The sequence below is a fragment of the Grampus griseus genome (assembly GCF_964374135.1).
Source record: "Grampus griseus genome assembly, chromosome: 2".
Lineage (NCBI taxonomy): Eukaryota > Metazoa > Chordata > Mammalia > Artiodactyla > Delphinidae > Grampus > Grampus griseus.
Genome location: NC_139018.1, coordinates 95,453,574 through 95,480,852, shown reverse-complemented (window position 1 = coordinate 95,480,852; position 27,279 = coordinate 95,453,574). Strand labels below are relative to the sequence as shown.

General features: G+C 37.3%; 1 protein-coding gene across 8 annotated transcripts in view; it reads left to right on the top strand.

The window, feature by feature from the left end:
* The window catches only part of DMXL2 (Dmx like 2), a gene marked incomplete at both ends in the record, with an annotated part of 159,764 nt that overhangs the window by 101,431 nt on the left and 31,054 nt on the right, over nt 1–27,279 (top strand). For 7 of the 8 annotated variants that reach the window (XM_082647539.1, XM_082647536.1, XM_082647534.1 and 4 more), the window contains 5 exons: nt 517–627; nt 11,091–11,260; nt 16,417–16,514; nt 16,953–17,118; nt 18,442–18,706. In XM_082647539.1, the coding sequence (XP_082503665.1) occupies nt 517–627; nt 11,091–11,260; nt 16,417–16,514; nt 16,953–17,118; nt 18,442–18,706 (810 nt within the window). The remainder of the gene's footprint in view (nt 1–516; nt 628–11,090; nt 11,261–16,416; nt 16,515–16,952; nt 17,119–18,441; nt 18,707–27,279) is intronic. The other variant, XM_082647540.1, reaches the window with a different exon arrangement.

The following is a 27,279-nucleotide window of genomic DNA, read 5'->3' as shown; positions in this document are numbered from 1 at the left end:
ACTTGGTAACAGTAGCCTGGGGAGTCAAATTTGAAATCTTTGAATAATGAATCTTCTGTATTTCATTGGAGCTAACCAACCTAGAAAATATTACCTATTTAATCATATAATAAATAATTTTACTTTATTATGTAATTCCTGTTTTTAAATCTCATCTGAATTTGCACAGGAAATATTTAAAAAAATTATACCTAACTTACTATAGCTAATCTATTTTTATTGGATTTCAAGATTTCTTTCCTTTTCATTTATTATGAGTAGCTCTAAGTACTATTATTACCTGTACTAATAGGTACTTATATTTTTCCCAATTATTTTTCATTTGGCAGTTTTAATATATACATATGCTTTTTGTAAAGCTGTATAAATAAAGATACTGAAGTGTTCAGAAAGGAATACACTCAAAAAATATATATTTTTTGTGTAAATTATTGAATTTAATGTTTATTTTCTAACTTTTTACTGGTTTGTGATTTGTTGCATTCCTTTTTCCTTAAACATATTTCCTCTTTGCAGGAAGAGACACATTAGATGAGTGTGGTTTGCGGTACTTACTAGCTATGCGCTTGCACACTTGCCTTTTGACATCGCTGCCTCCTTTATACCGAGTACAGCTGCTTCATCAAGGTATTGTTTGAACCTTCGTGCAACTTTTATTTCGTACTGAAGTGGTTAGTATATTCATATTTGTGTCTGAGCATTAGTAAATCAACATATGCATACCTATCACCAGCCTTAAGATCTTCCTGTCACAGGAAAATAAGGTACCCACTTACCTTTTTTCTGTGTTATTTTTCAACTGTATTCTGTGACTTTTGCTCATCTGTCTCAGTTTCTCAGACTTCAGTCACTAAAGTCATAGTAGTTTAAGTAAACTGGTATGCCTGAGGTTGTAACCTAAAGTGGCCCTGAATTTCTATGACGCCTGATACCTTTTCTTTAAAAATTATGTAAATTTTGTCCTATGCATTATTATTTGTGTTTATTTTAATATAAGCATTATGTTCTAAGTTATTTACTTACAAGTAAAGCTGATGTTTCATGAATATCTGCCGTACAGTAATCCAGTAGATTTGTGTACTTCTAGCACACTGCCACATACCCTGATTTGCGATGTATAGGTTTATATCAGCCCCCTAACTTAATAGATTAAAAAATCAAAACTATAGAGTTTAAAGTGACCTGCCAAGATACAGGGCTATTTGTTAATAGAGAATTCCAGTGCAGTGGGCTGTGTTCCTTTTGAAACCAGCATCCTGGATACAGCCCCATAAAATATGCTTTAGTATTGTAGGACCTGGAATACCAGGCTTTATAGTTTGTTACTCTTACCCACAGTACTTACCCTTTACCCTCAGTAAATGTTCTTTGAAAATATGATTACAAACATATGTCATATTCTGTCGTGTTTTTAAACTATAATTCATCTATATAGTCTTTTATTTTTTTCTAAAAATACAAATTTAGCTGTTTTTTTTCCTATTTGAATTATCACTGTTAATGAGTGACCTTATAACCTTGCATATAAATATTTATGTATATATCTGATTACTTCCTCATGTTTGTTTTCTAGTAGTGAAATTACTGAATCAAAGGGCTTGAAAATTCTTCTTTTTTTTTTTAACATCTTTATTGGAGTATTGTTGCTTTACAATGGTGTGTTACTTTCTGCTTTATAACAAAGTGAATTAGATACATATACATATGTTCCCATATCTCTTCCCTCTTGCGTCTCCCTCCCTCCCACCCTCCCTATCCCACCCCTCTAGGTGGTCACAAAGCACTGAGCTGATCTTCCTATGCTATGCGGCTGCTTCCCACTAGCTATCTATTTTATGTTTGGTAGTGTATATATGTCCATGCCACTCTCTCACTTTGTCACAGCTTACCCTTCCCCCTCCCCATATCTTCAAGTCCATTCTCTAGTAGGTCTGTGTCTTTATTGCCATCTTACCCCTAGGTTCTTTATGACATTTTTTCCCCCATAGATTCCATATATATCTGTTAGCTACGGTATTTGTCTTTCTCTTTCTGACTTACTTCACTCTGTTGACAGACTCTAGGTCCATCCACCTCACTACAAATAACTCAATTTCGTTTCTTTTTATGGCTGAGTAATATTCCATTGTATATATGTGCCACATCTTTAACCATTCATCCGATGATGGACACTTTGGTTTCTTCCATGTCCTGGCTATTGTAAATAGAGCTGCAATGAACATTTTCATTCAGTACATGACTCTTATTGAATTATGGTTTTCTCAGGGTATATGCCCAGTAGTGGGATTGCTGGGTCATATGGTAGTCCTATTTGTAGTTTTTTAAGGAACCTCCATACTGTTCTCCATAGTGGCTGTACCAATTCACATTCCCACCAGCAGTGCAAGAGTGTTCCCTTTTCTCCACACCCTCTCCAGCATTTATTGTTTCTAGATTTTTTGAGGATGGCCATTCTGACTGGTGTGAGATGAGATCTCATTGTAGTTTTGATTTGCATTTCTCTAATGATTAATGATGTTGAGCATTCTTTCATGTGTTTGTTGGCAATCTGTATATCTCCTTTGGAGAAATGTCTATTTAGGTCTTCTGCCCATGTTTGGATTGGGTTGTTTGTTTTTTTGTTATTGAGCTGCATGAGCTGCTTGTAAATTTTGGAGATTAATCCTTTGTCAGTTGCTTCATTTGCAAATATTTTCTCCCATTCTGAGGGTTTTCTTTTGGTCTTGTTCATGGTTTCCTTTGCTGTGCAAAAGCTTTTTTTTTTTTGCAGTACGCGGGCCTCTCACTGCCGTGGCCTCTTCCGTTGCGGAGCACAGGCTCTGGACGCACAGGCTTAGCAGCCATGGCTCACGGGCCCAGCCTGTGCACGGCATTTGGGATCCTCCCAGACCGGGGCATGAACCCGTGTCCCCTGCATTGGCAGGCGGACCCTCAACTGCTGTGCCACCAGGGAAGTCCTGTGCAAAAGCTTTTAAGTTTCATTCAATCCCATTTGTTTATTTTTGTTTTTATTTCCATTTCTCTAGGAGGTGGGTCAAAAAGGATCTTGCTGTGATTTATGTCATAGAGTGTTCTGCCTATGTTTTCCTCTAAGAGTTTGATGGTGTCTGGCCTTACATTTAGGTCTTTAATCCATTTTGAGCTTATTTTTGTGTATGGTGTTAGGGAGTGTTCTAATCTCATACTTTTACATGTACCTGTGCAGTTTTCCCAATAAGCACCACTTATTGAAGAGGCTGTCCTTTCTCCACTGTACATTCCTGCCTCCTTTATCAAAGATAAGGTGACCATATGTGCGTGGGTTTATCTCTGGGCTTTGTATCCTGTTCCATTGAACTATCTTTCTGTTTTTGTGCCAGTACCATACTGTCTTGATTACTGTAGCTTTGTGGTATAGTCTGAAGTCAGGATGCCTGATTCCTCCAGCTCCGTTTTTCGTTCTCAAGATTGCTTTGGCTATTCGGGGTCTTTTGTGTTTCCATACAAATTGTGAAATTTTTTGTTGTAGTTCTGTGAAAAATGCCAGTGGTACTTTGATAGGGATTGCATTGAATCTGTAGATTGCTTTGGGTAGTAGAGTCATTTTCATAATGTTGATTCTTCCAATCCAAGAACATGGTATATCTCTCCATCTATTTGTATCATCTTTAATTGCTTTCATCAGTGTCTTATAATTTTCTGCATACAGGTCTTTTGTCTCCTTAGGTGGGTTTATTCCTAGATATTTTATTCTGTTTGTTGCAGTGGTAAATGGGAGTGTTTTCTTAATTTCACTTTCAGATTTTTCATCATAAGTGTATAGGAATGCCAGAGATTTCTGTGGATTAAATTTGTATCCTGCTACTTTACCAGATTCATTGATTAGCTCTAGTAGTTTTCTGGTAGCATCTTTAGGATTCTCTATGTATAGTATCATGTCAGCTGCAAACAGTGACAGCTTTACTTCTTCTTTTCTGATTTGGATTCCTTTTATTTCCTTTTCTTCTGTGATTGCTGTGGCTAAAACTTCCAAAACTATGTTGAATAAGAGTGGTTAGAGTGGGCAACCTTGTCTTGTTCCTGATCTTAGCGGAAATGGTTTCAGTTTTTCACCATTGAGGACAATGTTGGCTGTGGGTTTGTCATATATGGCCTTTATTATGTTGAGGAAAATTCCCTCTATGCCTACGTTCTGCAGGGTTTTTATCATAAATGGGTGTGGAATTTTGTCGAAAGCTTTCTCTGCATCTATTGAGATGATCATATGGTTTTTCTCCTTCAATTTGTTAATACGGTGTATCATGTTGATTGATTTGCATATATTGAAGAATCCTTGCATACCTTGAATAAACCCCACTTGATCATGGTGTATGATCCTTTTAATGTGCTGTTGGATTCTGTTTGCTAGTATTTTGTTGAGGATATTTGCATCTATGTTCATCAGTGATATTGGCCTGTAGTTTTCTTTCTTTGTGACATCTTTGTTTGGTTTTGGTATCAGGGTGATGTTGGCCTCGTAGACTGTTTTGAGTGTTCCTCCTTCTGCTGTATTTTGGAAGAGTTTGAGAAGGATAGGTGTTAGCTCTTCTCTAAATGTTTGATAGAATTCCCCTGTGAAGCTATTTGGTCCTGGGCTTTTGTTTGTTGGAAGATTTTTAATCACAGTTTTAATTTCAGTGCTTGTGACTGGTCTGTTCATATTTTCTATTTCTTCCTGATTCAGTCTTGGCAGCTTGTGCATTTCTAAAAATTTGTTCATTTCTTCCAGGTTGTCCATTTTATTGGCATAGAGTTGCTTGTAGTAATCTCTCATCATCTTTTGTATTTCTGCAGTGTCAGTTGTTACTTCTCCTTCATTGGTAATTCTATTGATTTGAGTCTTCTCCCTTTTTTTCTTGATGAATCTGGCTAATGGTTTATCAATTTCGTTTATCTTCTCAAAGAACCATGTTGTAGTTTTATTGATCTTGGCTGTCATTTCCTTCATTTCTTTTTCTTTTATATCTGATCTGATCTTTATGATTTCTTTCCTTCTGCTAACTTTGGGGTTTTTTTGTTCTTCTTTCTCTAATTGCCTTAGGTGCAAGGTTAGGTTGTTTATTCGAGGTGTTTCCTGTTTCTTAAGGTTGGATTGTATTGCTATAAACTTCCCTCTTAGAACTGCTTTTGCTGCATCCCATTGATTTTGGGTCGTCGTGTCTCCATTTTCGTTTGTTTCTAGGTATTTTTTGATTTCCTCCTTGATTTCTTCAGTGATCACTTCGTTATTGAGTAGTGTATTGTTTAGCCTCCATGTATTTGTATTTTTTACAGATCTTTTCCTATAATGATATCTAGTCTCATAGCGTTGTGGTTGGAAAAGATACTTGATACAATTTCAGTTTTCTTAAATTTACCAAGGCTTGATTTGTGACTGAAGATATAATCTATCATGGAGAATGTTCCATGAGCACTTGAGAAAAATGTGTATTCTGTTGTTTTTGGATGGAATGTCCTATAAATATCAATTAAGTCCATCTTGTTTAACGTATCATTTAAAGCCTGTGTTTCCTTATTTATTTTCATTTTGGATGATCTGTCCATTGATGAAAGTGGGCTGTTAAAGTCCCCTACTATGAATGTGTTACTATTGATTTCCCCTTTTGTGGCTGTTAGTATTTGCCTTATGTATTGAGGTGCTCCTATGTTGGGTGCATAAATATTTACAATTGTTATATCTTCTTCTTGGATTGATCCCTTGATCATTATGTAGTGTCCTTCTTTCTCTCTTGTTAATAGTCTTTATTTTAAAGTCTATTTTGTCTGATATGAGAATTGCTACTCCAGCTTTCTTTTGATTTCCATTTGCATGGAATATCTTTTTCCATCCCCTCACTTTCAGTCTGTATGTGTCCCTAGATCTGAAGTGGGTCTCTTGTAGACAGCATATATATGGGTCCTGTTTTTGTATCCATTCAGCCAGTCTGTGTCTTTTGGTGGGAGCATTTAATCCATTTACATTTAAGGTAATTATCGATATATATGTTCCTATTCCCATTTTCTTCATTGTTTTGGGTTTGTTATTGTAGGTGTTTTCCTTCTCTTGTGTTGCTTGCCTAGAGAAGTTCCTTTAGCATTTGTTGTAAAGCTGGTTTGGTGGTGCTGAACTCTCTCAGCTTTTCCTTGTCTGTGAAGATTTTAATTTCTCCATCAAATCTGAATGAGATCCTTGCTGGGTATAGTAATCTTGGTTGTAGGTTTTTCTCCTTCATCACTTTACATATGTCGTGCCACTCCCTTGTGGCTTGCAGAGTTTCTGCTGAAAGATCAGCAGTTAACCTTATGGGGATTCCCTTGTGTGTTATTTGTTGTTTTTCCCTTGCTGCTTTTAATATGTTTTCTTTGTATTTAATTTTTGATAGTTTGATTAATATGTGTCTTGGCATGTTTCTCCTTGGATTTATCCTGTATGGGACTCTCTGTGCTTCCTGGACTTGATTAACTATTTCCTTTCCCATATTAGGGAAGTTTTCAACTATAATCTCTTCAAATATTTTCTCAGTGCCTTTCTTTTTCTCTTCTTCTTCTGGGACCCCTATAATTCGAATGTTGGTGCGGTTAATGTTGTCCCAGAGGTCTCTGAGACTGTCCTCAGTTCTTTTCATTCTTTTTTCTTTATTGTGCTCTGCAGTAGTTATTTCCACTATTTTATCTTCCAGGTCACTTATCCGTTCTTGTGCCTCAGTTATTCTGCTATTGATCCCTTCTAGAGTATTTTTAATTTCATTTATTGTGTTGTTCATTGTTACTTGTTTCTTCTTGGTCCTTGTTAAATGTTTCTTGCGTTTTCTCTATTCTATTTCCAATATTTTGGATCATCTTTACTCTCATTATCCTGAATTCTTTTTCAGGTAGACTGCCTATTTCCTCTTCATTTGTTAGGTATGGTGGATTTTTACCTTGCTCCTTCATCTGCTGTGTGTTTTTCTGTCTTTTCGTTTTGCTTATCTTACTGTGTTTGGGGTCTCTCTTTTCGTTTTGCTTATCTTACTGTGTTTGGGGTCTCCTTTTGGTGGATTTTTACCTTGCTCCTTCATCTGCTGTGTGTTTTTCTGTCTTTTCGTTTTGCTTATCTTACTGTGTTTGGGGTCTCCTTTTCGCAGGCTGCAGGTTTGTAGTTCCCGTTGTTTTTGGTGTCTGTCCCCAGTGGCTAAGGTTGGTTCAGTGGGTTGTTTAGGTTTCCTGGTGGAGGGGACTAGTGCCTGTGTTCTGGTGGATGAGGCTGGATCTTGTCTTTCTGGTGGGCAGGTCCACGTCTGGTGGTGTGTTTGGGGGTGTCTGTGGTCTTATTATGATTTTAGGCAGCCACTCTGCTAATGGATGGGGCTGTGTTCCTGTCTTGCTAGTTGTTTGGCATAGGATGTCCAGCACTGTAGCTTGCTGGTCGTTTTTGCACCTTTTTGTATTATGTGGAGCTGGGAGGTCTCTTGTGGACCAGTGTCCTGAAGTTGGCTCTCCCACATCAGAGGCACACCAGTGACTCCTGGCTGCAGCACCAAGAGCCTTTCATCCACACGGCTCAGAATAAAATGGAGAAAAGGTAGAAAGAAAGAAAGAGAGAGAGAGAGAGAGAGAGAGAGAGAGAGGGAGGGAGGGGGAGGGAGGGAGAGGGAGGGAGGGGGAGGGAGGGAGGCAGGGAGGAAGAGAAAGGAAGGGAGGAAGGAAGAAAAAATAAAGATAAAATAAAAGTTATTAAAATAAAAGATAATTATTAAGGAAAAAAATTTTTTAAGTAAAAAAACAAAAGAACAAACAAAAATGGATGGACAGAACTCTAGGACAAATGGTGAAAGCAAAGCTATACAGACAGTCTCACACAGAAGCATACACATACACACTCACAAAAAGAGGAAAAGGGGAAAAAATAATATATCTTGCTCTCAAAGTCCACCTCCTCAATTTGGGATGATTCGTTGTCTATTCAGGTATTCCACAGATGCAGGGTACATCGAGTTGACTGTGGAGATAAAATCTGCTGTTCCTGAGGCTGCTGGGAGAAATTTCCCTTTCTCCTCTTTGTTCGCACAGCTCCGAGGTTAAGCTTTGGATTTGGCCCTGCCTCTGCGTGTAGGTCACCGGAGGGTGTCTGTTCTTCGCTCAGACAGGACAGGGTTAAAGGAGCAGCTGATTCGGGGGCTCTGGCTCACTGAGGCAGGGGCACGGAGTGCAGGGTGAGCCTGCGGCTGCAGAGGCCAGCATGACGTTGCACCAGCCTGAGGCGTGCCATCCGTTCTCCCGGGGAAGTTGTCCCCGGATCACGGGACCCTGGCAGTGGCGGGCTGCACAGGCTCTGGGAGGGGAGGTGTGGATAGTGACCTGTGCTCGCACACAGGCTTCTTGGTGGCGGCTGCAGCGGCCTTAGCTTCTCAGGCCCGTCTCTGGGGTCCATGCTGATAACCGCGTCTCGCGCCCGTCTCCTTTACGCAGTGCTCTTAACCCCCTCTCCTCGCGCACCAGGAAACAAACAGGGAAGAAAAAGTCTCTTGCCTCTTCGTCAGGTCCAGACTTTTCCCCGGACTCCCTCCCGGCTAGCTGTGGTGCACTAACCCCTTCAGGCTGTGTTCACGCCCCCAGTCCTCTCCCTGTGCTCTGACCAAAGCCCGAGCCTTAGCTCCCAGCCCCCGCCCGTCCCGGCGGGTAAGCAGACAAGCCTCTGGGGCTGGTGAGTGCTGGTTGGCACCGATCCTCTGTGCGGGAATCTCTCCGCTTTGCCCTCCGCACCCCTGTTGCTCTGGTCTCCTCCGTGGCTCCGAAGCTTCCCCCCTCCGCCACCCGCAGTCTCCGCCCAGGAAGGGGCTTCCTAGTGTGTGGAAACCTTTCCTCCTTCACAGCTCCCTCCCCCTGGTGCAGGTCCTGTCACTATTCTTTTGTCTCTGTTTATTCTTTTTTCTTTTGCCCTACCCAGGTACGTGGAGAGTTTCTTGCCTTTTGGGAGGTCTGAGGTCTTCTGCCAGCGTTCAGTGGGTGTTCTGTAGGAGTTGTTCCACGTGTGATCTCCACATCTTACTCTTCGGCCATCTTCCCCCTCTCCCCTGAAAATTCTTAACTCTTGATAAATATTGTGACTTTCAGAAAGACAAGGCTCATTTACAGTCCCAGAACCAGTATTTGACGATGCCAAAACTCAACTCATTGCAACACTTGATATTATCATTTAAAACAATCTATGGCATTTGGAATAGGTTTAAAAAGTGGCATCTCAAATTTTAGTTTTAAAATTTAAAATTTTAGTTTTAAATGATGGTCATATGGTACTGAATCACTTAATGACAATTGTGTATATTGCCTAGGGAGACCTAAAACACCTCAAATTTCTAAAGCTTTGTCAAATTCCATTTTCCCTTTGATACAGTTAAAACATTGGAGATGAGAAAAGTGACTGCTATTGTAGGTGATGGTCCGGGGAAAAACTTAAGTAGCTAGTAGACAAGCTAAGAAGAACAGAGATATATTGCAAAGAATAGCCTGCCATTGGTAGGCAAATAAAAATAAGTGCCTGCTGGTGCCCCTTGTTTTTTCTTCCTAATACCTTTTTTCACTTCTAGTAGTTAGATTTCCAAATAGAGTTACTGATCTCTTCATCTTCTTTCTGAACCAAGTTCCTCTGACATGTCTGTGTATATTTTTGTTTCCTTTTAGTCATACCAAAAATGTCATCAACCAAATTTCATTTAAGGGTATAGAATATACTTTATATTGTTACTTTATATTAAAATTTTTATATCAGCAAAAGTGTGCATTTTGCATTGCCTTATAATAGCAATTCCTAAAGCAAAGTGTTAGTTTTTTTATAGTTATTTCATTCAGTGATTATTTCTTGAATCAGACAGATTTAAATAGAGAATTAATTTGCTTTTTAGGTTCTGAAAAAATACAAGTTGATGTTTTTAAGTTTTGTCCATTTTCCTCCTAAATTTATAGTGACAGTTAAGGCTTGTTGCATTGATTTTGTGATATGATTTCAAACACAGTATATAAATGTTAGCAATGAGGAATTTAAAAGGCTTAAGATTATTATTTAAAATGGTCCTAATAGTTTTTTTAATAATTTCCGAAGGAACTGTTGGGAAGCAGTAATTGTTAGAAAAGCTTTAAACTATATGGAAAATCTATATAGTAGTTGTTAATGAAAAAAATTATATGTGGTAATATTGATAGCCTTACAGCATTGGGAGTCCTTTGTAATGTGGCTATCAGACCGTCATTGACCTCCGACATTTCTTTGTTTCCAAAGGGATTCTAATAGATGGCTGATTCGACTAGCCTGGCTTCTTTCCTGGGATCCTTGGGGTTCTTCCCAGTGGCATTCCCACTATCTAACATCACTCCTTGGTTCACTTCTCTCATGTTTCTTCTTTACCTGCTCTAAGTGGAGTAAAGTGTTATCAGTTGTTCAACTGTTGACAGACTCACTGAGGGTGTCACTAAACCGTATTTGTTGCCTCTAAATACAGCCTAGATCCCTGTCAGTCTTTTACCAGGGCATAAAAGTGTTTGCCATCAGTAATTAGGCAGCTTTAAACTCTTTTTAACTGAGGCACCAAAGACAGAGGAATGTGCCTCCTGACTGTTCTTCCCCAGAACTCTCATCAAGTTTAAAGCTTGCTTTGAAGTGATATGTAGCTCCTTGGCCTGAGGGATGAATGGGGCAGTTTTCCATATCCAGTACTGAAGGATATGGTCTGCAAGCAAGTGGCACTGTGAAACAACATCCACGTACATGGACCAACCTATTTTGACTTGACCAGAGCTTTTACTCTTGATCAGTTTGGTGTGTGTACGTACATATGAACGGCTTGATATTCAAATATCTTTCTTTCCAGCAATTAAGTTTTAGTGTCTCTATTCTTGCAGCGAATACGTTTCAGAAAGATTTTGGTTTTGTGTATCCTGTCGGTGATCTCGTATGTAGAAGCTTATACTATAAAATCCTGAATGATGAAATCTTTTGATACTTTTTTTCAGCTTGAAAATTCTTTCCAGAATGAATAAATACATGATTATGTAAAAAATTGGTTTTGTTTTTGTTTTGGTATAGTTCTGGAACTTATTATTTTGTATTTCTAATTTAGGTGTGTCTACTTGCCATTTTGCCTGGGCTTTTCATTCTGAGGCTGAGGAAGAGCTGATTAATATGATTCCGGCAATTCAGAGAGGGGACCCTCAGTGGTCTGAGTTAAGAGCTATGGGAATAGGTTGGTGGGTGAGGAATATTAACACTCTTCGAAGATGCATTGAAAAGGTAACTTTACTTCATTGGATTTTGAAGTTAAGTCTTTTCTTAAAGCATAAAAGATATTATCTTCCAGAAAACCTGTGGTGAGGGATTAGTATGTACATCTTGAGATCTTGAGAACTTCTTAAATAAAAATTTTTGGACCTTTAAAACTAAAATTTGACCTTTATAAAATGTCCAAGCAGTATATCAATTGTCTTTTGCCATATATACTAAGTATATAATATTTATGGAACAGATATTTTCTGCTATCAGTTGAGGTGCATCCTAGTTTAAGAAAATACAAACTGTATGTCAGTTACATACATTACATAGAAAAAAAGTTCTCTTCATTCATTCATTCATTCATTTATGCATGCTGCACTGCATGGCTTGCGGGATCATAGTTCCCCAACCAGGATGGAACCCACACCCCCTGCAGTGGAAGCACAGAAATGTGGAGTCTTAACCTCTGGACCGCCAGGGAAGTCCCAAATCATTCTTTTTATATAAAAGATTCTCTGCATGGCTAGGTTAATAAATACCAAACTTCCTGTGCACTTTTAAAATACCATTCAAAAATTTTTGATTTGTGTGCACTTGAAGAATATATCTATGGCAGCAAATGACACATACTATAAATTTCTTTTTTAACTTATTTAATTAATTTTGTTTTTGCTACGTTGGGTCTTTGTTGCTGTGTGCGGGCTTTCTCCAGCTGCGGCATGCAAGGGCTACTCTTTGTTGCGGTGCGTGGGCTTCTCATTGTAGCGGCTTCTCTTGTTGCAGAGCACGGGCTCTAGGCGCTAGGGCTTCAGTAGTTGTGGCACGTGGGCTCAGTAGTTGTGGCGCATGGGCTTAGTTGCTCTGCGGCATGTGGGATTTTCCTGGACAAGGGATTGAACCTGTGTCCCCTGCATTGGCAGGCGAATTCTTAACCACTGCGCCAACAGGGAAGTCCCCTCATGCTATAAATTTTAAAATGGGTTTTTGGAATCAGTTTTCTAGTAGAAAATAAAATTGTTAAAAAATTTTTAGTAGAAGCTGAAAATTCTTTCAGTGTTGCAGAAACTAACCATTATTGAGCACCTTTTGTGTACCAGGTTTGGTTCTAGTTGCTTTTCATAAATTATTTCATATAATCTTCTCGTCAGCTGTATGTTACCATCTCGATTTTCCACCTGGTAGAACTACGACTCAGAGAGGTTGGGTAACCAGCCCAAACTCCCATCATTTAAAAGTGTTAGATTTAGTCTGTGCCCTTTCTACTCTGTCGTGATTAGGAGAGTGGGATTGTCATTGTTTTGTTTACTTTTAGGAGTCCATTGAAATTCTCGGAAGTACGATTAATGATACTACATTTGTGGACTATGAGTTCATTTCCCCCAAGAGGAATTTATTCCTCTACAGTAGTAGTTTCTAAATTTTAGTGTTTGAAGAATCACCTGGCAAACTTGTTTGAAACATACATCCCTCACTTCCACTCTCAAAAGTTTTCATTTAGTGGGTTGGAGGTGGTAGGGCTGTGGCATCTTCATCTGAATTAGCATCCTGTGATTCTGGTGTTCATGGTCCTCACATCACAGTTTGAAATGTAAGTGTAAAAGTGTCATTTTCCTGCTACATGTAAGGCTGCCAATAATATGTAAGTATTTCTCTTCTCAAAATAGGCAGATGTAAGAAGGAATTTGTTCTCATACCAACCAAGAGATGTAGTTTCTGATGTACAGGGAAATTAATTGTTATAGCATATAAATTACACAATATCTACGTTAACTTTTTTTTTTTTTTGGCCACGCCACATGGCTTGTGGGATCTTAAGATAGTTCCCAGACCGGGGATTGAACCTTTGCCCTCGGCAGTGAAAGCACCACTCGAGTCCTAACCACTGGACCACCAGGAAGTCCCCATTAAATTTTTTTCATATCCCAAAGCAATGGAAAAAGAGGAGGACATATTTTATCTGAAATGTTCTACAAAGTCTCTTCAGTTTCTTGTCATCAGTGTGTTGTGTCATTATAATTGAGTATTTCTCATATATGCGTATGATTTATTTCCACAAGTAATTTATCTCTTAAAATTAAATCAAAAGGAAATGTAAAATTTTTTCCCTTGAAATATATGTTATATTGGGTTGGCCAAAAGGTTCATTCGTTTTTTTCTGTAGGATGGCTCTAGTAGCACTTAGTTGTCTTCAACTTCATTCGAAACAAATTTTTAGATTGTATTGTGACAGCTGTCATTATCAGCACGGATTTAAAAAACGCTTATCAGAATTGGTGAATTTTTGTGTAGCCATTTTAATATTGAAGATAGAAGGAAAAAAGCAACACTTTCGGCATATTATGCTTTATTATTTCAAGAAACGTAAAAACACAACTGAAACGCAAAAGAAGATTTGTGCAGTGTATGGAGAAGGCGCTGTGACTAATCAAACATGTCAAAAGTGGTTTGCGAAGTTTTGTGCTGGAGATTTCTCGAGAAGCTGGATGATGCTCCACGGTCGGGTAGACCAGTTGAAGTTGATAGGGATCAACTCAAGACATTAACTGAGAACAGTCAACGTTATACCACGCGGGAGATAGCCGGCATACTCAAAATGTCCAAATCAAGCATTGAAAATCATTTGCACCAGCTTGGTTATGTTAATCGCTTTGATGTTTGGGTTCCACGTAAGTTAAGCGAAAAAAACCTTCCTGACCGTATTTCCTCATGGGATTCTCTACTGAAAGGTACCAAAAACGTTCCGTTTCTAAAACGAATTGTGATGGGTAATGAAAAGTGGATACTGTACAATAATGTGGAATGGAAGAGATCATGGGGCAAGCGAAATGAACCACCGCCAACCACACCAAAGGCCGGTCTTCATCCAAGAAAGGTGATGTTATTTATATGGCGGGATTGGAAGGGAGTCCTCTATGATGAGCTCCTTCTGGAAAACCAAACGATTAATCCCAACAAGTACTGCTCCCAGTTAGACCAACTGAAAGCCACTGGACCACCAGTGCTTTTTGTCAAGTGGAAAAGCACTGGAATTAGTCAACAGACAAAAAGCATCTGGAATTAGTCAACAGAAAGCACATAATCTTCCATCAGGATAATGTAAGACCACATGTTTCTTTGATGACCAGGCAAAAACTGTTAGAGCTTGGCTGGGAAATTCTGATTCATCTGCTGTATTCATCAGACATTGCACCTTCGGATTTCCATGTATTTTGGTCTTTACAAAGTTCTCTTAATGGAAAATATTTCCATTCCCTGGAAGACTGTAAAAGGCACCTGGAACAGTTCTTTGCTCAAAAAGATAAAAAGTTTTGGGAAGATGGAATTATGAAGTTGCTTGAAAACTGGCAGAAGGTAGTAGAACAAAACAGTGAATACGTTGTTCAATAAAATTCTTGGTGAAAATGAAAAATGTGTATTTTATTTTTACTTAAAAACCAAAGGAACTTTTTGGCCAGCCCAAAAACTCATTAGCTGAAGATGAATAAAAATTCTTATAAGAATTATTAAACATTGAAGTACTAAGTTAAATGATTGAAGGCAGAGAAAATACTTAAAAAGGGGAAGAGGAATAAAAGCATTTTTGTGATGTGATTTTAGGTGTCTTTACCCCTCTTCACCATGCCTTGGTGGCTTCCTGCTCTACCATCAGTGTTCATTAATAAAACATCCATTGTTTTTAATCGTTATACCTCTCAACTTAGTTATTTGCAGAGGTTATATCAGTATCTTTGAGAAATATGTGGTCTGTATGGTACTGTATTCAAAACCGTATGATTATGTACAACAGTGTTACTGGCTTAATAATTTTTAAACTTACATTGAGTTGATTGGTTCTTTATAAATTCAGCAACTTTGGTCATATGGCTCAAAGGAGGTTATCAGTTATGGTACAAAGGGGAATTATATATTCATTAAGGCTTTTTCTCATGGAATTTCTAAGAACTAAAATTTGAAAGCCCTTCAAAATAATGGAGCTTCAACCACCTGTATTTTAATTACATGCCAGAAAGAATGTGTCAGTCCTTCAGAACTGTCAGAATTTGATTGAAAAATACTGGAGGGCTTCCCTGGTGGCGCAGTGGTTAAGAATCTGCCTGCCAATGCAGGGGACATGGGTTCGAGCCCTGGTCTGGGAAGATCCCACATGCCGTGGAGCAACTAGGCCCATGAGCCGCAACTACTGAGCCTGCGCGTCTGGAGCCTGTGCCCCGCAATAAGAGAGGCCGTGACATTGAAAGGCCCGCGCACCATGATGAAGAGCGGCCCCCGCTTGCCACAAATAGAGAAAGCCCTCGCACAGAAACAAAGACCCAACACAGCCAAAAATAAATAAATTAATTAATTTTAAAAAATACTGGAAAATTATGTTTAAAGAAAAAAACTAAAACATTAATTTTTGTATTTTTCAAAATGTGTGTGTATGCATGTGCGTGAGTATAACTGATATTTATTTACAGTTGTCTGTATCAGTATTAGTTGAGAGAGCTTTAAAATGTGAAATCACATATACATACCATAGAAGTCAGCATTTTAACTTTTACAAAACATTAAGAAATTTAATATGTCTAATTTTCAAGAAAAGGTCTCACTGGGAATTCCCTGGCGGTCCATGGTTAGGACTCTGTGCTTCCACTGCTGGGGGCCCGGGTTCGATCCCTGGTTGGGGAACTAACTTCCTGCAAGCTGTGCAGCACAGCCAGAAAAAAAGAAAAGAAAAGAAAAGGTCTTACCTATCAAATATTCTGCATTCTTTATTGTTTCCTATCTTAGACAGTTTTATTACTACCTGGGTTCTAATCCCTTTTACACCCCTTACTTACTGTGTGACCTTAGGCAATTCAGTTAACCTCTTTGTGTCTCAGTCGCCTCATGTGTAAAATGGGGATAATAATAGTACCTCTTGGATCGTGGTGATTCAGTAAGATAAGTGAAAGGTGTCTAGTACATGGTAAGTAGTCAGTAAATACTAGTTGCTGTTATTATTTTTATTGTAATTACTGGTATACAAAGGGTTGTTTCTAGGAGCATGTATTATAAGCTACTGGCGATTGTGGAATAGAGTCAGCTTTTCCCATCTGCATAGTTTGTGTCATCCATGGAAGTAGTAGGGAAGCATTAATTGTTGTAATTTGTTTATCAACTAGTTAATTCAGTATAACTTTTTATTGACTGTTTAGGTTGCCAAAGCTTCTTTTCAAAGGAACAATGACGCCTTGGATGCTGCATTATTCTACCTTTCAATGAAGAAGAAAGCAATAGTGTGGGGTCTGTTTAGGTAAATTTCCTCAACACTTAATATGGTTTAATGGAATGAAGATTGTGCTGTGACTCAGAAACATAATGCTTTTGAAAGTACTTAGATAAATCAGTTTCCTTTTTTGTGCCTTGATTCCTTTATCTGCAAAACAAATAGAATATCATTTGAACTTAACCTAAAGAGTGGGATATTGTTAAAAATAAGTTGATAAAAGCACTTTGGAAAGTAAAGAGTGCACTTGCTTCCTATTCATGTATACTTAAGGTATTTTGAGTTTTCTCCTTATTAGAAGAAACAAAGAGAAGCTTAATAACAAATACCTACCACTAAAGTTGTTATTGTTCTTCTTTTAGATGGATGTTTGAGGTTTTCATTTTCTATTTTCATATATTCTGTAAAGGATTAAAACTATTTTAAATTTGGTTTAACCACTGATGTTTGTGCTCTGGTTCCCAGGTCACAGCATGATGAAAAAATGACAACATTTTTCAGCCACAATTTTAATGAAGATAGATGGCGTAAAGCCGCTTTGAAAAACGCTTTCTCTTTACTTGGAAAACAACGCTTTGAACAATCTGCTGCTTTTTTCTTGTTAGCTGGTTCATTGAAAGATGCCATTGAGGTATAACTAAGAAAACATGCTATGAAATACCTGTAAGAGCTTGAAAACCTGGGAAGATCATGGAGGAGACTGTAATGTTTGGTCATACGTTTGTAAGGATAGAGGGTAGAGAATAACTACAGAGATTACTAACTTAAATAGTAGCACAATGATAATGGAATTATAAATAAATACATGTAGAAACATAAATGAAAAATTTTATATAGAGAATATTGCATTTCAAGATAAGTATTTCAAGTATAAGTGTATGGAAAAATGGTTTATGAATATCTTTTTCCTGACCATCTTGTGATTCGGAACTATTTAAGTATGTATAGGTCACAATCTCCTTACTTTGTGTAGACAGGCAGATACTTTAAGTTCTTTTTCGTCTAAATGAAATTCATAGATAAGGAACTGAGATTGCAGTTTATACTGTTTTGAAATATAGTCTTAGATATTGGAAGGTGAATGGGAAGAGATAAAAGTTCACATTTTTTGATACACAATCTTGGTAGCTGGTTAAGAGAATAATTACAAATATTTCTGTTGTTTATGAGATATTCCTTTTAGGATACCTATTATTATAGTGAATAATCCAAACAGGTGAAGGAAAAACATAATTGGAAATGATATATCATAGAAAAAATAGGAAATATCCAACAAAGTGAAAGTACTTTATGTTTAGAATTAGTCATATTTTCAGAATTATCTCAGATGTATGAGTTTTTAAAGTAACAAATATTTATAATTTTGAAATGGGAAGCTTATCCTAGAAGATACTCAGGCAAAGAAGAGAAATGTTGATTGAGTGAGAGATGCTCATATTGCCTGCATGACCTCAGACTCTCAGAGGAGTAGCTACTTTAGAATATAAACTCAGAGTAAGAATAGAGTATGTGGCTTTATTTCTTAAGTTATTTGCTATGTAAGTAGAAGATTCTTTTAAAATAGTAATAATTATGTTTATATGGAAATATATTTGGAAATTAACAGGAACTGATGTACATAAATTTAGATGTCATAAGTGGTATTTAATTTAAAGATGAATGTTATTTGAATTGATCTAAGTCTGAGATGGTGTTGATATACTTCATTTTATGCATTTTTTATAAATGATCTTTCTAGGCTGGAAGCTACTAAGTTCTAGTTTCTTAATCTTCCTGCTATTCCTTAATCTCCTTTCAAGCAAGCATATAACTACCCTTCACTGTCTCAACCTCTGGACCTCTTCCCTCCACTGTGAGAATATAAATAGTGGATAATTTCAGGATATCAGTTGGATATTTCGTATCTCTAAATAATTATCATTAAATAAGTATTTCTTAATATTTAAATTTATAGGTATGTCTTGAAAAAATGGAAGATATCCAGCTAGCCATGGTAATTGCCCGTTTATATGAATCTGATTTTGAGACTTCATCCACTTATATATCCATCCTAAATCAGAAGATTTTGGGTTGCCAAAAGGATGCCTCAGGATTCGATTGCAAAAGATTACATCCTGATCCTTTCTTACGTAGTCTTGCATACTGGGTAATGAAAGATTATGCCCGAGCCTTGGACACGTTATTGGAACAAACACCAAAGGAGGATGATGAACGTCAAGGTAGAACATTTTGTGGATTTCTCTTTTTCTTTTTTAAAAGAAGACAGTTTCTGAACTGATGTTCACTTAGATAATACACACACACACACCCCCCACACACACAACCGATCATTACCAGATTTACTTTTCAACTTTGAGAAATTAGTATCAAAATTTCTTGTGCGGCTAAAGGTTTAGTCACTTACTATCTATAATTGAATCTAGCATTTTGTTATCATAATTTGAGTAGTAAAAGAAGACTTCACACACATTTTTACTCTCATAGCTATATATCAAGGCATATAAGATTACCATACTATTCTAATTTCATATATATTAGACTGAAGCATACAGAATGTTTCCACATCACACAGCTCTTTCTATGTATCATAATAGCCGGTTTCCTAAAAAAGTGTAAATTTTGGCTGTTACACATGTTGGTTTAGTGTATGGGCCTACAAAAACTTTATTCTTGTGTGGCGAACTTTCTTTACTCTTAGTTATACCAAATAATTTAGATTTTTAAAAGCATTTGGAAGGTATCTAGCAGCATTGTTTGCAATAATTTAGAAAATGGAACATTTTAAATATTCATCAATACAATAGTTATATAAATTATAATATATCCGTACTATAGAAACAGTGTGCTATTAAAAATGGGGTAGAGTGATGTGTTAATATGTGCTGTATTATTAAGTGAAAAACTAAGATATAGAACAATATGGTTCTTGTTGCACTTTATGTATATATGTCGTACATATACACACGTGTGTGCACACACGTACTGTGTCTGGTTCCCACTCCCTCTCCATTTTTTGTGTTTTGGAACAAATCACAAGAAACTACCGGCACTGGTTATCTTTTGGGAATAGGAGTGGGGAGATACAAGCTTTTACTTTTCATTTTGTACTTTCCATAGTTATAATTTTCTAGCCTTTTATTTTTATTACATATTATTTTTAAACATTAAAAGAGCTTACATGAATAAAGAGATTCAGGCTCAATTTTTACTTCTTCTTTACAAAAAAGAAATATAATATTTTAATACACAGTACCCCCTTATCCACAGGGATTATGTTCCAAGACTCCCAGTGGATGACTGAAATTGTGGGTAGTACCAAATCCTATATAAACTATGTTTTTTTAATATATATATATATGATAAAGTTTAATTTATAAATTAGGCACAGTAAGGGATTAACAACGGTGACTAATAGTAAAATAAAATAGAACAATTATAACAATATGCTGTAATGAAAGATGTTGTTTCTCTCACTCAGAATCTTATCATACAAATTTATTACCTTTTCCATCTTAACTAAGCACTTACCATGCACTGTGCCCATAACTTTTGAAGTTTGAGGTGTGACAGAAAAACTAGCATGAATTTCTTTTTCCTGCTTCACAATTTCACGGACAGAAGATTCATTCTGACCTTAGATCTTAGTACCCTCAGCTTACAAATTTTTTTACTTTCCTTATTAAATAGAGAACTTTCAAATTTTCACTTAAAGGAAGCACTTACGCTTCTCTTTGGCATAGATGAACTGCCAGCATCACTACTTTTGCACGTGGGGCCGTTATTAAGTATTATAAAATGAGGGTGACTTGAACACAAGCACTGTGGTGCCGTGACAGTGGATCTGATAATCCAGGTGGCTACTAAATGACTAATGGGTGGAATACTCTGGACAGGATGGAGCGAGATTTTTGTCGTGCTACTCAGAACCACTCGCAATTTAAAACTTATAAATTGTTTATTTCTGAAATTTTCCATTTAATATTTTTGGACCTCAGTTGACCTCAGGTAACTGAATCCATGGAAAGCAAAACTGCAGAAAAGGAGGGACTACTGTAAATATTTTTAAATTTATTTAAAGGAAAGGAAATAAAACCTTTAGAAGAAAAATATCTGACCTACCCAGGTAATTTTAATAAAATGTACACATTTTTACAGAAGGAAGATTCTGTTTATTTCTTAATCTTTTCCAGGTTAACTTTTAAAAGGTTGTGTGTTATTGGGGAAAATTTTATGTATACATAAAAGAGTGAATGATATAATGAAAGTCTCTGACTCTATCATCCAGTTTCAGTAGTTATCAACTCATAACCAACCTCGAGCCATATATATATTCCCATCCTTTCCACACCTTCCCATTCTCAATACTGTATAGATTCATTTTGAAGCAAACACAACAGATCATTTCATCTGTGAATATTGCAACATGCATCTCTAAAAACTAAGGACTCTTTAAAAAACAATAACACATGTCATTGTTATAACACATAACAATTTTATTAGTAATTAAATACTCAGTCTTCAAATTTCCCTGGTTCTCTCAAAATCTTATACAGTTGATTAATTTGAAACAAGATCCATATGACGCCTATATATTGTGATTGGCTGAGGTGACTCTTATGTCTGTTTTGATCCATATTTAGTTACCCCTCTCCCCCTCCCCCAGTTTATTTGTTAAAGAAGTCGGATTGTTTGTCCTGTAGTTTCTTCTTTTCTTTTAACATCTTTATTGGAATATAATTGCTTTACAGTGTTGTGTTAGTTTCTGCTTTATAACAAAGTGAATCAGTTATACATATACATATGTTCCCATATCTCTTCCCTCTTACGTCTCCCTCCCTCCAACCCCCCCATCCCACCCCTCTAGGTGGTCACAAGCACCGAACTGATTTCCCTGTGCTATGCGGCTGCTTCCCACTAGCTATCTATTTTACGTTTGGTAGAGTATATATGTCCATGCCACTCTCTCACTTTGTCACAGCTTACCATTCCCCTCCCCATATCCTCAAGTCCATTCTCTAGTAGGTCTGTGTCTTTATTCCCGTCTTACCCCTAGGTTCTTCATGACATTTTTTTTTCTTAGGTTCCATATATATGTGTTAGCATATGGTATTTGTCTCTCTCTTTCTGACTTACTTCACTCTGTATGACAGACTCTAGGTCTATCCACCTCACTACAAATAACTCAATTTCGTTTCTTTTTATGGCTGAGTAATATTCCATTGTATATATGTGCCACATCTTCTTTATACATTCATCCGATGATGGACACTTAGGTTGCTTCCATCTCCTGGCTATTGTAAATAGAGCTGCAATGAACATTTTGGTACATGACTCTTATTGAATTATGGTTTTCTCAGGGTATATGCCCAGAAGTGGGATTGCTGGGTTGTATGGTAGTTCTATTTGTAGTTTTTTAAGGAACCTCCATACTGTTCTCCATAGTGGCTATACCAATTCACATTCCCACCAACAGTGCAAGAGGGTTCCCTTTTCTCCACAACTTCTCCAGCATTTATCGTGTCTAGATTTTTTGATGATGGCCATTCTGACCGGTTTGAGATGATATCTCATTGTAGTTTTGATTTACATTTCTCTAATGATTAATGATGTTGAGCATTCTTTCATGTGTTTGTTGGCAATCTGTATATCTTCTTTGGAGAAATGTCTATTTAGGTCTTCTGCCCATTTTTGGATTGGATTGTTTATTTTTTTGTTATTGAGCTGTTTGAGCTGCTTGTAAATTTTGGAGATTAATCCTTTGTCAGTTGCTTCATTTGCAAATATTTTCTCCCATTCTGAGGGTTTTCTTTTGGTCTTGTTTATGGTTTCCTTTACTGTGCAAAAGCTTTTTTTTTTTTTTTTTTGTGGTACGCGGGCCTCTCACTGCTGTGGCCTCTCCCGTTGCGGAGCACAGGCTCTGGACGCACAGGCTCAGCAGCCATGGCTCACGGGCCCAGCCCATCCACAGCATTTGGGATCCTCCCAGACCGGGGCATGAACCCGCGTCCCCTGCATCAGCAGGTGGGCCCTTAACCACTGTGCCACCAGGGAAGCCCTGTGCAAAAGCTTTTAAGTTTCATTCGATCCCATTTGTTTATTTTTGTTTTTATTTCCATTTCTCTAGGAGGTGGGTCAAAAAGGATCTTGCTGTGATTTATGTCATAGAGTGTTCTGCCTATGTTTTCCTCTAAGAGATTGATGGTGTCTGGCCTTACATTTACGTCTTTAATCCATTTTGAGCTTATTTTTGTATATGACGTTAGGGAGTGTTCTAATCTCATACTTTTACATGTACCTGTCCTATTTTCCCAGCACCACTTATTGAAGAGGCTGTCCTTTCTCCACTGTACATTCCTGCCTCTTTTATCAAAGATAAGGTGACCATATGTGCATGGGTTTATCTCTGGGCTTTGTATCCTGTTCCATTGATCTATCTTTCTGTTTTTGTGCCAGTACCATACTGTCTTGATTACTGTAGCTTTGTAGTATAGTCTGAAGTCAGGGAGCCTGATTCCTCCAGCTCCGTTTTTCGTTCTCAAGATTGCTTTGGCTATTCGGGGTCTTTTGTGTTTCCATACAAATTGTGAAATTTTTTGTTGTAGGTCTGTGAAAAATGCCAGTGGTACTTTGATAGGGATTGCATTGAATCTGTAGATGGCTTTGGGTAGTAGAGTCATTTTCACAGTGTTGATTCTTCCAATCCAAGAACATGGTATATCTCTCCATCTATTTGTATCATCTTTAATTTCTTTCATCAGTGTCTTATAATTTTCTGCATATAGGTCTTTTGTCTCCTTAGGTAGGTTTATTCCTAGATATTTTATTCTGTTTGTTGCAATGGTAAATGGGAGTGTTTTCTTAATTTCACTTTCAGATTTTTCATCATTAGTGTATAGGAATGCCAGAGATTTCTGTGCATTAATTTTGTATCCTGCTACTTTACCAAATTCATTGATTAGCTCTAGTAGTTTTCTGGTAGCATCTTTAGGATTCTCTATGTATAGTATCATGTCAACTGCAAACAGTGACAGCTTTACTTCTTCTTTTCCGATTTGGATTCCTTTTATTTCTTTTTCTTCTGTGATTGCTGTGGCTAAAACTTCCAAAACTATGTTGAATAAGAGTGGTGAGAGTGGGCAACCTTGTCTTGTTCCTGATCTTAGTGGAAATGGTTTCAGTTTTTCACCATTGAGCACGAGGTTGGCTGTGGGTTTGTCATATATGGCCTTTATTATGTTGAGGAAAGTTCCCTCTATGCCTACTTTCTGCAGGGTTTTTATCATAAATAGGTGTTGAATTTTGTCGAAAGTTTTCTTTGCATCTATTGAGATGATGATATGGTTTTTCTCCTTCAATTTGTTAATATGGTGTATCACGTTGATTGATTTGCGTATATTGAAGAATCCTTGCAATCCTGGGATAAACCCCACTTGTTCATGGTGTATGATCCTTTTAATGTGCTACTGGATTCTATTTCCTAGTATTTTGTTGAGGATTTTTGCATCTGTGTTCATCAGTAATATTGGTCTGTAGTTTTATTTCTTTGTGACATCGTTGTCTGCTTTTGCAATCAGGGTGATGGTGGCCTTGTAGAGTGAGTTTGGGAGTGTTCCTCCCTCTGCTATGATCTGGAAGAGTTTGAGAAGGATAGGTGTTAGCTCTTCTCTAAATGTTTGATAGAATTCGCCTGTGAAGCCATCTGGTCCTGGGCTTTTGTTTGTTGGAAGATTTTTAATCACAGTTTCAATTTCAGTGCTTGTGATTGGTCTGTTCATATTTCCTATTTCTTCCTGGTTCAGTCACAGAAGGTTGTGCATTTCTAAGAATTTGTTCATTTCTTCCAGGTTGTCCATTTATTGGCATACAGTTGCTTGTAGTAATCTCTCATGATCCTTTGTATTTCTGCAGTGTCACTTGTTACTTCTCCTTTTTCATTTCTAATTCTATTGATTTGAGTCTTCCTTTTTTTCTTGATGAATCTGGCTAATGGTTTATCAATTTTTTTTGTCTTCTCAAAGAACCAGCTTTTAGTTTTATTGATCTTGGCTGTCATTTCCTTCATTTTTTTTTCATTTATTTCTGATCTGATCTTTATGATTTCTTTCCTTCTGCTAACTTTGGGGTTTTTTTTTTCTTCTTTCTCTAATTTCTTTAGGTGTAGGTTAGGTTGTTTATATTAGATGTTTCTGTTTCTTAAGGTAGGATTGTATTACTATAAACTTCCCTATTAGAAATGCTTTTGCTGCATCCCATAGGTTTTAGGTCTTTGAGTTTTCATTGTCATTTGTTTCTAAGAATTTTTTGATTTCCTTAGTGATCTCTTGGTTATTAAGTAGTGTATTGTTTAGCTTCCATGTGTTTTTATTTTTTACAGATTTTTTTCCTGTAATTGATATCTAGTCTCATAACATTGTGGTTGGAAAAGATAGTTGATATGATTTCAGTTTCCTTATATTTACCAAGGCTCGATTTGTGACCCAGGATATTATCTATCCTGGAGAATGTTCCATGAGCACTTTGGAAGAATGTGTATTCTGTTATTTTTGGATGGAATGTCCTATAAATATCAATTAAGTCCATCTTGTTTAATGTATTGTTTAAAGCTTGTGTTTCCTTGTTTATTTTCATTTTGGATGATCTGTCCATTGGTGAAAGTGGGGTGTTAAAGTCCCCTACTATGATTGTGTTACTGTTGATTTCCCCTTTTATGGCTGTTAGTATTTGCCTTATGTATTGAGGTGCTCCTATGTTGGGTGCATAAATGTTTACAATTGTTATATCTTCTTCTTGGGTTGACCCCTTGATCATATGTAGTGTCCTTCTTTGTCTTTTGTAATAGTCTTTGGTTTAAAGTCTATTTTGTCTGATATGAGAATTGCTACTCCAGCTTTCTTTTGATTTCCATTTGCATGGACTATCTCTTTTCTGTCCCCTCACTTTCAGTCTGTATGTGTCCCTAGGTCTGAAGTTGGTCTTTCTTTGACAGCATGTATATGGGTCCTGTTTTTGTATCCATTCAGCCAGTCTTTGTCTTTTGGTGGGAGCATTTAATCCATTTACATTTGAGGTAATTATCAATATGTGTGTTTCTATTACCATTTTCTTAATTGTTTTGGGTTTGTTATTGTAGGTCTTTTCCTTCTTTTGTGTTTCCTGCTTAGAAAAGTTCCTTTAGCATTTGTTGTAAAGCTGGTTTGGTGGTGCTGAATGCTCTTAGGTTTTGCTTGTCTGTAAGGTTTTTAATTTCTCCATTGAATCTGAATGAGATCCTTGGTAGGTAGGGTAATCTTGCTTGTAGGTTTTTCCGTTTCATCACTGTAAATATGTCCTGCCACTCCTTTCTGGCTTGCAGAGTTTCTGCTGAAAGATCAGCTGTTAACCTTATGGGGATTCTCTTGTATGTTATATGTCGTTTTTCCCTCGTTGCTTTTAATATTTTTTCTTTGTACTTCATTTTTGATAGTTTGATTAATATGTGTCTTGGCATGTTTCTCCTTGGATTTATCCTGTATGGGACTCTCTGTGCTTCCTGGACTTGATTGACTATTTCCTTTCCCGTATTAGGGAAGTTTTCAACTATAATCTCTTCAAATGTTTTCTCAGTCCTTTACTTTTTCTCTTCTTCTGGGACCCCTGTAATTCGAATGTTGGTGCATTTAATGTTGTCCCAGAGGTCTCTGAGACTGTCCTCAATTCTTTTCATTTGTTTTTCTTTATTCTGCTCTGCAGTAGTTATTTCCACTATTTTATCTTCCAGGTCACATATCCGTTCTTGTGCCTCAGTTATTCTGCTATTGATCCCTTCTTGAGAGTTTTTAATTTCACTTATTGTGTTGTTCATCACTGTTTGTTTGCTCTTTAGTTCTTCTAGGTCCTTGTTAAACATTCCTTGTATTTTCTCCATTCTATTTCCAAGATTTTGGATCATCTTTACTCTCATTATTCTGAATTCTTTTCCAGGTAGACTGCCTGTTTCTTCTTCATTTGTTTGGTCTAGTGGGTTTATTACCTTGTTCCTTCATCTGCTGTGTGTTTCTGTCTTCTCATTTTGCTTAACTTACTGTGTTTGAGGTCTCATTTTCACAGGCTGCAAGTTCGTGGTTCCCGTTGTTTTTGATGTCTGCCCCCAGTGGCTAGGGTTGGTTCAGTGGGTTGTGTAGGCTTCTTGGTGGAGGGGACTTGTGCCTGTGTTTTGGTGGCTGAGGCTGGATCTTGTCTTTCTGGTGTGCAGGACTGCGTCCGTTGGGTGTATTTTGGTGTGTCTGTGACCTTACTATGATTTTAGGCAGCCTCTCTGCTAATGGCTGGGTTTGTGTTACTGTCTTGCTAGCTGTTTGGCATAGGATGTCAAGCACTGTAACTTGCTGGTCATTGAGTGGAGCTGGGTCTTAGCATTGAGATGGAGATCTCTGGAAGAGCTTTTGCATTTGATATTACGTGGAGCCAGGAGGTCTATGGTGGACCAGTGTCCTGAACTCAGGTCTCCCACCTCAGAGGCATAGGCGTGACACCTGGCCGGAGCACGAATACCCTGTCACCCACACAGCTCAGAAGAAAAGGGAGAAAAAATGAAACAGAGAAAGAAAAATAAAATAATATAAAGTTATTAAAATAAAAAATAATTATTAAAAAATAAAAAAGTAATAATGAAAGAAAGAATAGAGCAAGCAAACCAAAAAAACAAATCCACCAGTGATAGCAAGTGCTAAAAACTATACTAAAAAAACTCCCCAAACAAAAAATGGATAGACAGAACCCTAGGACAAATGGTAAAAGCAAAGCTATACAGACA